Source organism: Otolemur garnettii, unplaced genomic scaffold (genome assembly GCF_000181295.1).
Source record: "Otolemur garnettii isolate 467f Iridium unplaced genomic scaffold, OtoGar3 scaffold00024, whole genome shotgun sequence".
In the NCBI taxonomy this organism is placed as follows: Eukaryota; Metazoa; Chordata; class Mammalia; order Primates; family Galagidae; genus Otolemur; species Otolemur garnettii.
Window position 1 is genome coordinate 20160339 of NW_003852419.1, and position 13428 is coordinate 20173766.

At 34.3% G+C, this 13428-nt stretch overlaps 1 protein-coding gene and 1 pseudogene across 2 annotated transcripts in view; both read right to left on the minus strand.

Moving 5' to 3' along the window:
* Positions 1-13428, minus strand: part of WDPCP (WD repeat containing planar cell polarity effector) — a 375892-nt gene that overhangs the window by 12690 nt on the left and 349774 nt on the right. Inside the window, exon 17 of the mRNA XM_023512057.1 lies at positions 7766-7797. Coding sequence (XP_023367825.1) covers positions 7766-7797 — 32 coding nt within the window. The remainder of the gene's footprint in view (positions 1-7765; positions 7798-13428) is intronic.
* LOC100942816 lies at positions 8932-9759 on the minus strand (annotated as a pseudogene). Its single transcript, XR_001161196.1, has one exon. The product of XR_001161196.1 is annotated as a 40S ribosomal protein S6 pseudogene (transcript).

Sequence of the window (13428 nt, forward strand, 5' to 3'; positions counted from 1 at the left end):
TTGTTGTTTGGCGGGTCCGGGCTGGGGATTCGAACCCGCCACCTTAGGTGTACGTGGCTGACGCCTTAGCCGGTTGAGCTATAGGCGCCGAGCCCATATTCTTTATAGTATTCCTCTTCCCTAATTTTATTTTGTTTTTTCTCAGAAATTCGTATCTATTTTATTTCTACGAATTAACTCTGATATCCTTTTCTGCTCAAATATAAAAGATTACAATTATGGTTAGTAATACCTACTCAGCATGTAGGTAAATAAAATTAAAATTAATTTCTGGCTAAGGTTCATAGAATGCCAAGAAAAAATACATATTTTTATGCATATATATATATATATATATATGCTGTTTTCACAGGATTTTATGTTTTAAAAGGCTTAGATGTTTAGCTTATACTTTGAACATTTTGAGCATTGGCATTTTTATGTGAAATTCTGAAAATCTTTGTTCTTGGTAAGAAATATGAAACTGGTGAAACTGATGTCACTAATAAATGAAGCAGTTTATATACCGCTGATGGCTTCTGATTAAGTCAGTATTGGATCAGTCTTTGAAATATAAATAGAAAAAATTTATGAATTTCCTAATTTGTTCTTTTTTTATTGTGGCTGACTATAGGGAAATCACTTTGTATCTCAGTTAAGATTAATTTAAATGTGTTTTTCAAAATTCTGGATAAAGTGTGCAAGAAGCTTATTAAAGTGGATCACATCTGTCAGTCAATAGTCTTTAAAACTGCAGGGCACCTGAGGTTAGTAAGATCACTGTGAAGATGGTATATAAACTTTAAAAGTGAGAAGAAATTAGTTAAACAATTGTTGAATATCTTCTTATTGTAGGAGTACTTTTTTTATTTTCACAAAAACTAACATAAATTGTTTCTCAATTTTTATTTCAAGTTATGGCAAGGCTATATAATTCTCTTTTCATGTATTTCTACAAAGGACAACGTGGTAAGGAAATGTGAAGGAAATATTTTTTTCTTGAGAAGTTGCAACAGGTAGCAATTTATATTATTAGAGAAAGTAACTGCTCTAGTAACTAAGATTTTGATAGGTTAATTCAAAGTGTCAGAGAACTTTACACTATATATTCTGAGGGAATATATATATATATATATTCCCAGAGGATTTTACCCCAATCATTTTCTTAGAATTAAAAATTATATTCTGGGGCGGCACCTGTGGTTCAAAGGAGTAGGGCGCCGGCCCCATATGCTAGAGGTGGCGGGTTCAAACCCAGCCTTGGCCGAAAACTGCAAAAAAAAAAAAAAAATATATATATATATATGTATATATGTATATATATAAATAATATTCTGATGAGGCCTAAAGCTAAGTCATGGTTAAAACAAGTAGTGATTTAAAAATAATGTCACTGCTTACTTTGACCATAAACTAGCTTTACACTTGAACAGAATGAGAATTGGATAGCCACATACAGAAGAATAAAATAGGATCCCTACTTCTCATCACTCACAAAAATTAATTCAAAGAATGAAAGGCTTAAATGTAAGGCATGAAACTGTAAGAATGGTTAAATAAATGTTGGAAAAACTCTTCTAGATATCAGCCTAGGTAAAGAATTTATGAAGAAGAGCCCAATGACAATCACAGCAACAATAAAAATAAATAAATGGGACTTGATTAAATTAAAAAGCATCTGCACATCCAAGGAAATAATCAACAAAACAAATAGCCTACAGAATGGGAGAAAATATCCGTAAACATCTGATAAAGGGCTAATCACCAGGATCTATGAAGAAGAAAAAGCCAAACAACCCCATTAACAAAAGACACGACCAGAAGTTTTCCAAAAGAAGATAGACAAATGGCCAAAAAAAAAAAAAAAAAAGAAAGAAAGAAAAAATGCTCAACAGCAGTAATAATCAGGGAAATCCAAGTTAAGACCCCAATGAGGCCAAGCGTGGTATCTCATGCCTATAATCCTAGCACTCTGAGAGGCTGACATGGATGGATCCCGAGCTCAAGAGTTCAGAGACCAGCCTGAGAAAGAGTGATTCCTTGTCTCTGCTAAAAATAGAAAAACTAGCCAGGCATTCTGGCGGGCACCTGTAATCTCAGCTACTTAGGAGGCTGAGTCAAGAGGAACACTTCAGCCCAAGAGTTTGAGGTTGTGCTGAGCTATGACCCATTGAACTCTACCCAGCGCAACAGAGTAAGACTCTGTCTCTAAATAAATAAATAAATAAATAACCACAATGAGATGTCAATTTACTCCAGTTAGAATGCCTTTAATTAAAAAGTCCAAAAACAACAGATGCTGGCATAGATGCTAAAAGGAATGCTTATACACTGTTGGTGGGACTGCAAATTAGTATAACCTCTGTGGAAAACAGTATCGATATTCCTCAAAGAACTAAAACTAGACTTATTATTTGATCCAGTAATCCTACTACTGGGTATTTACCCAAAGGGAAAGAAATTATTATATCAAAAATATACCTGAACTCAAATGCTTATTGCAGCATAATTCACAATTGCAAAGATGTAGAATCAACCCAAGTACTCATCAATTTGTGAGTAGATTAACGGAAAGTGGTATATGTATACTATGGAATACTACTCTGCCATGCAGAATAATGAATTAAGGCCTTTGCAGCAATTTGGAAGGAAATGAGGACCATTATCCTAAGTAAAGTATCTAAAGAATGGAAAAAATAAACACATGTGCTTGCTATTAAATTGGAATTAACTGATGTGCAAACATGCAAACAGAGGGAAGTAAAACTCAGTGAAAACCAAGTAGGGAAGAGGTAAGAGGAGAGGATGGCCAATAATGTACCTAACAGGTACAATGAACACTATCCGGGTGATGGACACACTAATAACACTGACTCAAGCATAAATAACAAAAGTGATCCATGTAACCAAAAATATTTGTTTATCTCTATAATATTTTGAACTAACTAAAAGAATTATTTGGGTGAAAGTCATCTGGGAAATTGATGGGGGTTTGAATCTATAATAATAAAGGTATAATATAAAATATACATATTATGTATTATACGTGTCCAGACACTCATAATGGAATCTGTACATTTCATTTATATACACTTTACAGGGGAAAGGAAGGATTGTAAACAAATATTAAATTTTAGTGAATAATATGTATGCTAAAGTAGCTAGAGGAATGAAGTGTACTACAACCTACAAACTACTTTCAAAATAAGATGTTTGAATATAATAAGAGATAAGAAAAAAGGATGAGGACTGATAAAGGGATAGATCAAGGGACAGATAAGTGATAAAGCAATTATTGTAAAACATTAATTGTAGAATGTAGATAGTGAATATGTAAATTTTTACTGTATGGGGATGTTTACTTGTACAATCTTAGAACTTTACATTTACCTTTTTTTTTGCAATAAAATATTGTTAATGAGAAGGTACGTAAGTCTACATAGGTCTAGTTTGGTTCAATAAACATTCATTGACCAACTATAGCGTGCCAAGTAATATAACAGGTATCAGGGACATAACAATGAAACAGGAAGGAGCAGGTTAGGTAATGAAGAGTCATATATGCCATAATAAGGAGCTTGGAATGATACTTTAGGTAGATTACTCTGGAGGCCAGACTGGAGGAAGTAGTGGTAGTGATAGTGATAGGTATAAAGACAAGGCTAATAATTAGGAAGCAATACTCCAGGTGAAAATGATTAAGATATAAACTATAATGGTTATAGGGCTAGTTTCTAGAGATATTTAGGTGTAATAATCAACTGAACTAATGGGATCATATCAAAAGAACATAGGAGCAGATGCACACATGTGTATACACACACTGAACCAAAATGGAATATAGACATTAACTTGAAAGGCAAAAACTTAAATAACAGAAGAATATCTGTATGACATTGGGAGTAGAGAAGGACATCTGAAACGATACATAAAGGGAAAGGATGGTACATTCTCTAATATAGTCAAATTTTTCTTTCTTAACTACCGTGTTTCTCTGAAAATAAACCTACCCCCAAAATAAGCCCTAGCAGGATTTCTATGCATTTGTTAAATGTAAGCCCTACCCTGATAATAAGACCTAGTGATGGGTGTGGCTATGCAGGTACCCTGCATAGCCGTGCCATGCATTTCGGCATGGAGAGGGAGACATCCCCTGAGAATAAGCCCTAGTGTGTCTTCTTGAGAAAAAATAAATATAAGACAGTGTTTTATTTTTGGGGAAACACGTATAAAGACAGGGAAGAGACAAGTAACAACCTAGGAAAAGTCATGTGTAACACTGACAAAGGATTAGTTTCGAGAACATGAAAAGAATGACTACAAATCAGTGAGAAAAAGCAATAGAAAAATGCAATAGAAAATGAGTAAAATATAGGAAAAGGCATTTCAAGGAAGAAGAAATACAGTGACTGGAAACATATGAAGAGATATTCAGCCTCACTATTAATTAGGCAAATGCAAATTAAAACTTCAGTGAGAAACCACTGCACAGCTACTAGAAATGGCAAAATTTAGAAATCTGAGTTTTAAATCTAAGTATTAGCAAGATGTAGAGAAATGGAAACTCATATTTGTTTGGTAGGGATACAAATTGGTAAAACTACTTTGGAATTATTTACTAAAATTAAAGATGTGGATTGCCTGTGACCAGAAATTTCACTCCTAAGTATATACCCTAGGGATGTGTAAAAGAATGTTCATAGCAGCATAGTTTGTGATAGAAAAAGCTAGAATCAACCTAAATTCCCATTAACGATAGAACAGGTCAGGCATGGTAGCTCATGCCTGTAATCCTAGCACCTTGGGAGGTCCAAGCGAGAGGATTGCCTGAGCTCAGGAGTTCGAGACCAGCCTGGGCAAAAGACTCAACGTCTCTACTAAAAATAGAAAAAGTAGATGTTGGCTGCAGTCCCAGCTACTGGGTAGGCTGGGGCAGGAAGATAACTTGAACCCAGGAATCTGAGGTTGCAGTGAGCTATGATGATGCCACTGCATTCTAGTTGGAACCACAGAGTGAGACTCTATAAAAAAAAAAAAAGGTAGAAGAATGAGTAAACTGAGTAGAGTGGATTAATAAATTATGATATTCAGTGAAATGGTATGGGCAGTAAAAATGAATACACCTACACTATACACATCAGCATGATGTATTAAAAAACATAATACTGAGTGTAAAAAAGTAACAATGAATGCACTATGTTTCTATTTATATAAAATTCAGAAAGATAAAACTAAATTAGATGTTATTTGTAAATATAGCATCATATGGGAAAAGTATAAAGACAAATGAGGGAAGGATAGCACAATATTGAAGATTGCAAGAGTAGGCAGAGGGAGAAGAATGTAATTAAGGGGCATCCAGGGGAAATCAAAGGTACTGTTAATGTTAATAATTTTCTTTGGGTCAGGCATAGTGGCTCATATCTGTAATCCTAGTATTCTGAGGGGCCGAGGCAGGTAGATTGCTTGAGCTCAGGAATTTGAGACCAGCCTGAACAAAAGCAAGACCCTGTCTCTACTAAAAACAGAAAAGACTAGCCAGGTATCGTGGTGGGCATCTGTAGTCCCAGCTACTTGGGAGGCTGAGGCAAGAGGATCGCTTGAAACCAAGAGTTTGAGGTTGCTGTGAACTATGATGTCACAGTACTCTGGCTCAACACAGTTATATTAACTGGATTAAACACATAAGGTGCTATTCCAACCAATTCCAACCATATAATAAGCACTTTGTAAGTATTAGTGATAGTATTTTATTTTATTGAATATATTCAATTGGTTTAAACTGACAAAGAATTGATGATGAGAAATATGTTGAACAATAGTTAATAACTCTTAATATAAATTAAAAGAAAATTATGTAAAGAATACAAATACTACTTAAAATGTAGTATATGGAAATTTGAAATTAAGACCTTTATATGCCATAGTAATTGGTGTAATTGGTATAAATGGTGTCTTACTTGTACTTAATAACAAGTTCTAAACAAGAAATCAAAGGGCTGAGAATAAAGTGTGTGTGAATTAATAGTAATCTGAACTCAGTACAGTATCATCTGAACTCAAAGTCTTGTGATAAATTAGGTTATAATAATTTCTATACATTATTATCAGAGACAGAGTCTCACTCTGTTGCTGAGGCTGGAGTACAGTGACATAACATAGCTCACTGCAGCCTCAAATTCTTGGGCACAAGGGATCCTATGTCTCAGCTACTTAATAGGTTGGATGTACAGGCACACACTACCATGCCTAGATGATTTTTCTTATTTTATGAAAAATAAGATGGGGTGTCACAGTGTTCCCCAGGCTAGTTTGAACTGGCCTCAAGTGATTCACTTGCTTTAGCTTCCCAGAATGTTAGGAATATAGGCGTGAGCAGCTGCACCTGGCATATTCTAACTTTAGTGTACAAACTGATGTTTCCCTTATTCTGTACAAAAACCCTTCCAGAAAGATTTTTGGAAGTGAATTTCTTGATTGGACCTTATGTATACATGTATATCTAAGTGGAGATGTCTGTAAAGTTTTGGTGGGATGCTATCTTTTTTAAAGCAAGTGTTCTAAAAAAAAAATGAGCTATTTAAAATACATAAAATTTGAGGTAAAGTTTCTTTTATAGAAAATTAAATGCAAAGTTAATGCATGTATATACAACTGCAATATGGATTATTTGCTGCCAAACTAATCAAGATTATTTTATCTTCAATAGAGATCTGTTTAGAGAGAGGTTGATTGAAACAACAATGTTGATAATTATTAGTATAGTTCTATATCATTAAGTCCTACCATGTTGGTGTTTATAGTGGTGTTTTATAAAAATCCTTTGGGGTATACAGAATTATGTCTGTTTTACAGATGGAGAAGTTGAGGCTAAAAAAGATGACATGATTTGTCCAGAGTTGTAATACTCATAATTGTGGAACTGTCATTCACACTCAAGTCTCATAACGAATCAGTTACTATGATAATCCATTGTGGGCTATATGGATGATTAATAAACTTATAGGTACTTCTCTGATTTATATGTAACCTTTTTGATATTTGTATAATAGGAAGTTGAACTAGGAACTTAGATGTGATGTCTTTCTAGGAACTTAAATATGACTTCAGGGACAGAATATAGAAAGGGGTTCAGAATCACTCATCAGACCTATTTTTTTTTTTTTAAAGAGATTCAGCCTCCTGAATAGCTGGCATGTGCCACCATGCTTGGATAATTCTTTCTATTTTTTCAAAACTGCTGGCTTCAAGCACTCTTCCCATCTTGGCTTCCCAAAGTGCTGGGATTACAGGCATGAGGCACTGCACCTATACAAGATGTGATTTTTTAAATATGCATTACTTGTAAAAAGTATACCTAAATGTAAAAAAAAGTATTTTATAATTTCATCATTATTATAGCCTTTAATTTTTTGGGATAATTTCAAATATCCAAATTATATTTATAAACTGTTAAATTTCCCATCACCTAGTTTCATAATTATCAATTCCTGGTGACTCTTAATTCATTTATATCCCTTCTACTTCCTCCTCACTAGATTATTTTGAATCCAATTCAAGATTATTTTGCATCCAATTCATCTGTACATATTACATTATGAATAATTTTATTTTAAAAATAATTCCTTTAATACCACTTGGTAATGCTAAAAAGTTGAATAGTTTTCTAGAAACTGTTAATTTAGTTAATGCACATGAATACACAGTGTTTCCTGAGTCAAAATAATCAAAACATACATAAAATATTTAAATTAAAAGAGAAAAACAGTAAGACAGAGTGTTTTACCTGTCTTCTATAGTCTTCTTTCAGTTCTCCTTCTAAAACAAAAGATCAGAACATTAATTATCTTAAAATAAAATAAAACCTTAATAAAATATTGATAAAATTAACATTAATAAAATTAATTTTTATTAATAAAAAGTTTAAATTAAAATTTTTATATTCACTAAAAAAAAATACCCCAAATAATCATAACTTAAATAAATTAAAATGCCGAAAACTAGAGAAAGTAAAAACTCTCACATAGTATGAAAGTATCAGTTATTTGCATATATACATGTATGGCTAATAACCACACTGAAATCAAATGAGTAGACTATGTCTGTATGTTCTTTGTGTTTTTAAACTGATACCTTAAAACAAACATGGCAAGTAAGTTTCATCTAAATGCCAATTCTGGTTGATTAGTGGTGGTTACCTAGGGAACTGTGTAGAGTTTTATGAGGCTTTTTTTTTTTTTTTTCAGTGGGAAATAAAACTGTATGTGATGAGTTATGTTATCTGCTCTAATAGAAGCACTATTCCTGTAGACATTGGCTTAGTACATCAAAATGATGCTTTTAAAAGAAACTTCCTTACTTTATATGCTCAGGGAAAAGAACTGTCGTAACTGCCACAATCTTAATTTTTCATTACTGATGGATATTATTAACAGGTGTTAATTTACATATTCTCATCCCTGAAACAAGTTACTGTGTATAATCAGTGGTATTTGTAAATCCCAATTGTTTCTCTTCTCTTCCAGCGCTTCGTGCTTACATATACTACTCATTTGGCACTAGACTTGTTTTTCCTTTAGTTTACCTTCCCAAGTAGATTATACACTTACTGAAGCTTCTTGGCAGCATCTAATTCCCCCTTTACTTCTTCCTCATAGTTGTAGCACTAAGTAATGTGTTGATGATGATTGTGTGTGTGTATGTATAAAAATATTTGTCACTGACTCAAAATTACTTGCTATTGGGGGTGTGCTTTTTGTATCATTTGGAGTGTTTTATCTTTCAATAATTTCATAGCACTTGTAACATAATATAGCTCTATGCTACAAAATCTGTAATGTTTTCATAGTACATCTGAATTTTTAAAAATAATGGATTGGCTCTTGCCTTTGGGAAGATAACTGTTTACATTCTACAATAAAATAGTTATCCCTTCTTTGTTTTTTTTTTTTTTCTCATTTAACTCATTTATTTGTTACTCAAAAACAATCCTTATTTTTGACTGGATTCAGACTTAGAAGTGGAAGCTCTCAGAGAGGACAGCCTGCGTCTCTTGGCAATCTGTTCCTGGCGCTTTTCTTTGGCCTCCTTCATTCTCTTGGCCAAAAGTTTAGCATATTCTGCAGCCTCTTCCTTATTTTTCTTAGTTTGCTGTTTCTTCAGAGCAATACGCCGGCGCTTATGTTGCAAGACACGCGGAGTTACAAGACGCTGAATCTTGGGTGCTTTGGTCCTAGGTTTCTTACCTTCTTTGTTTAAGGGCTTTCTCACAACGTATTGGCGTACATCATCTTCTTTAGACAGACTGAAAAGTTTGCGGATTCTGCTAGCTCTTTTAGGCCCCAGACGCCTAGGTACCGTGGTGTCAGTCAGTCCAGGAATATCCTTCTCTCCTTTTTTTTTACAATAACCAAGTTGAGAACACTCAGATTGGCATCCACAATGCAACCCCGAACAGATTTGCGCTTCCTTTCTCCAGTTCTCCTTGGTCTATAACAGGAATGCCCCTTACTCAGCAGCAGGCGGACCCGGCCATGGGTTAAGACACCTTGTTTCATGGGGAAACCTTGCTTGTCGTTCCCACCACTGATTTGGACCACATAATCCTTCCATTCTTCACCCAGCGCATCAGCAGCAACTTCTGTGGCCATGCGCTTCTCATAGAAAGTACGAAGTTTGTGTTCATCGTCCACTGCAATGAGTTTCTGGCAGCCAGTGGCTGGGAAGGAGATGTTCAGCTTCATCCTGAAGTATCTGAACGCCTCCCAGGCGCCACAGAAAAGAGGCAATAAAATAGTTATCCCATCTTAGAACATCTCCACGAGTATAAAATTAATAATTTTTTTTAGAAACTGGTTCAACATTTTGTTTTTCAATAAATTTAGTCAATAAATTCTTTTTATGGCTAAATAAAACTAAAACCAAACTCTCCTGCTTTAATTTGTCATGTTTTAGAACATTTTCCATAAACCATAAACTATCCAGGGTAGTTTGTATAATTTTACACAGTAGTCATTACTTCTGTAATATGGACATTTTTAAGCTAAACAACTTCATTTAAAAAAACTTTTTAAAAAATATATACATTTTTTCATGTTAGTCATTGTCAGTCTTCCTTGAATCCATGCCAATGTCTTCATATAAAGGAAGATTAATTTTCACAGCAGAGGTTTTAAGATCTATAATCTAGATTCTAAATGGACATCTAAAGAGAGTAGTATAGCAAAGTGATTGATTCTAAGTCTGGTATGTTATAGACTTTTAAATATATACCAGTTCTCTTTATTTTTATCATAAAAGCCAGTGTTACTGCTTCATTTAGTTTCTTGTCAACTGTGACAGTACTCATTCCTTAACTATATTTGTCTAGACGAGGGGCCCACATCACATAAAGGGCCAAACTGTAAATATTTTAGGCTTGGTGGGGTCAGAGGAAAAATTGAAGATATTGGTACTTATATAACAAGACAGAAAAATTCCATGAAATTTTTATTGATGAAATTCAAACTATAATAATAATTGAATATTTTTTCTTAAAAAAAAGTCCCCTAATGAGAATAGGATAGCATTTCATTTCATTAGGGTTCAAATTTAGTATTCTTTCTCATCAAACTCCACTGCACACTTTTATTTTAATGCTTATCTGATGAGATTTTATATATTTCACCTCTGAAAATGTCTTTTCAAATAGTTAAGTGCTAGCAAATACTGATATCAATGAATAGCATAGTATTTTATAGAATTCTATTATAGTCTTCTCCTGATACTTATAGCATGTTATTACCTTGCAGATTAATCACTTCCAGTTGAAAGTTAGATAGAAACTCTTCAGTTGCACAGGTGATAGATTTTGAAATATGGAAATTCCTTTGTACTTTAACCCAGGTCCAGAAAACAATGCCAGAATTAGGGAGACTAGTTGTTCCAGTTTTCTGGGACCAAGTGGATTCTTAGGATTTGGGACTTTTAAGTGCTAAAAACTGGGACAGTTTCTTTTTTGCTTTAGGTGGAACCACAGTATCAGCTGAGAAGATATATCTACTTCAGAACTTTGTGGGAAAATACATATCTCATTTCTTGTTTTTACTCTTGGTAGCACAATTTTGACATTACTTATGATTCAGACAACCTCAATAAACATTCAAATGGCTTTACTTCAGTATAAATTTCACATATAAGTACTGTTTTGCCTTTTAACTTTAGGTTGAAATAATTAAGAAATATTATAAAGTTTTCAGCAAAAGCTAATTTCCAAAGCCATTCAGTTTGATAACAGTGGTTAATGATGCTTCTTCTCATTCAGCAAAATTTCCATCTCAGCACAGAAATTATAACCTTGACTAATACAATTCATATTCATTAATTTGTTCTTACTGCATTCATCTTTTGGTACTTAAGGTTTGCAGATTACATATAGGCCAGAAAAGAGGACCAGATGTGTTATTTTGCTTTAATCTTCATTTTATTTATATTTTTAAATTTCAGATTGATATGAGGGAATAAATGTTTAGGTTGCATTGTTTTTATTTCTGAGGTAAAGTTCAAGTTGTAGTTGAGCCCTCACCTGGCCACCTATATTAGAATAGGTACTTTAAAATTTTGTTTTTAACCCATTTGTATACTATTACTTTTCTTTACCTTTTTTGGGGGGGGAGGGGGAATACTGAGTCTCACTGTGTACCCCCCTGGGTTGAGTGCTTTGGTGTCATCATAGTTCATAGCAACCTCAAACTCTTGGGCTCAAGCAATCTTCTTTGCCCCAGCCTCTTGAGTAACTGGGACTACAGGTGCTCGCCCTGACACCTGGCTAATTTTTTTTTTTTAAATAGAGACAAGGTTTCACTCTTGCTCAGGCTGGTTTTGAACTTCTGAGGTCAAGCAATCCACCTGCCTTGGCCTCCCACTGATGCATTAGCCAGTGCACCCTACCTTATTTGTTTACTATTTCTAAAATGGTTATTAGAGTTGGTCAAGATCTAAATAGGAGAAAAGAGGATTCAGTGGTCTGAATACAAAGGAGGCAAAGATAAGAGTATTTCAAGGAATGAATAATCAATAATGTCAAATGCTACTAGAGGTCATGTGGAAGAAATCTGGACAATAATCATTAGAGTAAGTCAATTGGAAACTATTAATCATTTCCAAAGTCAATATTTTTAGAAGCATTGGAGAGAAGGAATCATTTAGGTATTGGGCAATGAGGAAAAAATTGTGGAATAGTGGAAAATAAGATTGGATAGAGATGGTATGGGCAGATTATAAAAGGTCACTGTGTTAGTCTGTTTTCTGTTGCTTATGACAGACTACCTGAAACTGGGTGATCTATAAAGAGAAAACAATTATTTCTTACAGTTATGGAGGCTGAGAAATCCAAGGGTGAGGGGCTATATCTGGCAAAAACCTTCTTGCTGATTGAGACTCTGATGGCAAAGGGGCTGAGTATGCTAATGTACTAGCTCAGGTCTCTTTTTCTTCTTATAAAGCCACTTGTTCTCCTACCATATAACCTATTAATCCATTAACCCCATTAATCCATTCATAAATTAGGACTCACTGCTCAATACTGCCACACTAGAAATTAAATTTCAGCATGAATTTTGGAGGGGATATTCAAACCATAGCAGTCACTTTAAATGACAGTTTGGATAATGCATCAAAGCATTCTACCACATTTCTTTACTGTGAACACCTTATAAGCAGAAATTATATCTTTTACTTACCTCTGTTTCTATTGCATAATGTAGTTTCTGACACATAATGACACTTAATATCTCTTTGATTGTGGCATAAAGGAATTCAACTCATGTTTTGTTTTGTTTTGTTTTTTAGACAAGAGTCTCACTTTATCGCCTTTGGGAGAGTGCTGTGGTGTCACACAGTTCACAGAAACCTCCAACTCCTCCTGGGCTTAGGTGATTCTCTTGCCTCAGCCTCCCAAGTAGCTGGGACTACAGGCACCCACCACAACACCTGGCTATTTTTTTGTTGTAGTTTGGCCAGGGCCAGGTTTGAACTTGCCACCCTTGGTATATGGGGCAGGTGTCCTACTCACTGAGCCACAGGCGCCACCCGTCATGTTAAGTTTTTTTTTTTAATTTTTTTAATTAGATCATAGTTGTGTACATTAATTCTATCATAGGATACAATGTGTTGCTTCCATATACAGTTTGAAAAACTCTCATCCAACTGGCTAATATAGCCATCGTGTCTTTCTTATAATTGTTATGTTAAGACATTTATATTCGACCTTTAGACAAATTCACATGTACCCTAATAGGATAAATCATAGGCCTGATCCTCACAATATCATTCTCTTCCCCCATCTTCCTCCCTTCCCTCTCCCCTTTTCCCGTAATCTTGGACTCCATTTGGATTATAGCTTTCCTAAGATAGCTAACAATTAGTTTCATAATAGTGTTGAGTACATTGGATACTTTTTCTTCCATTCTT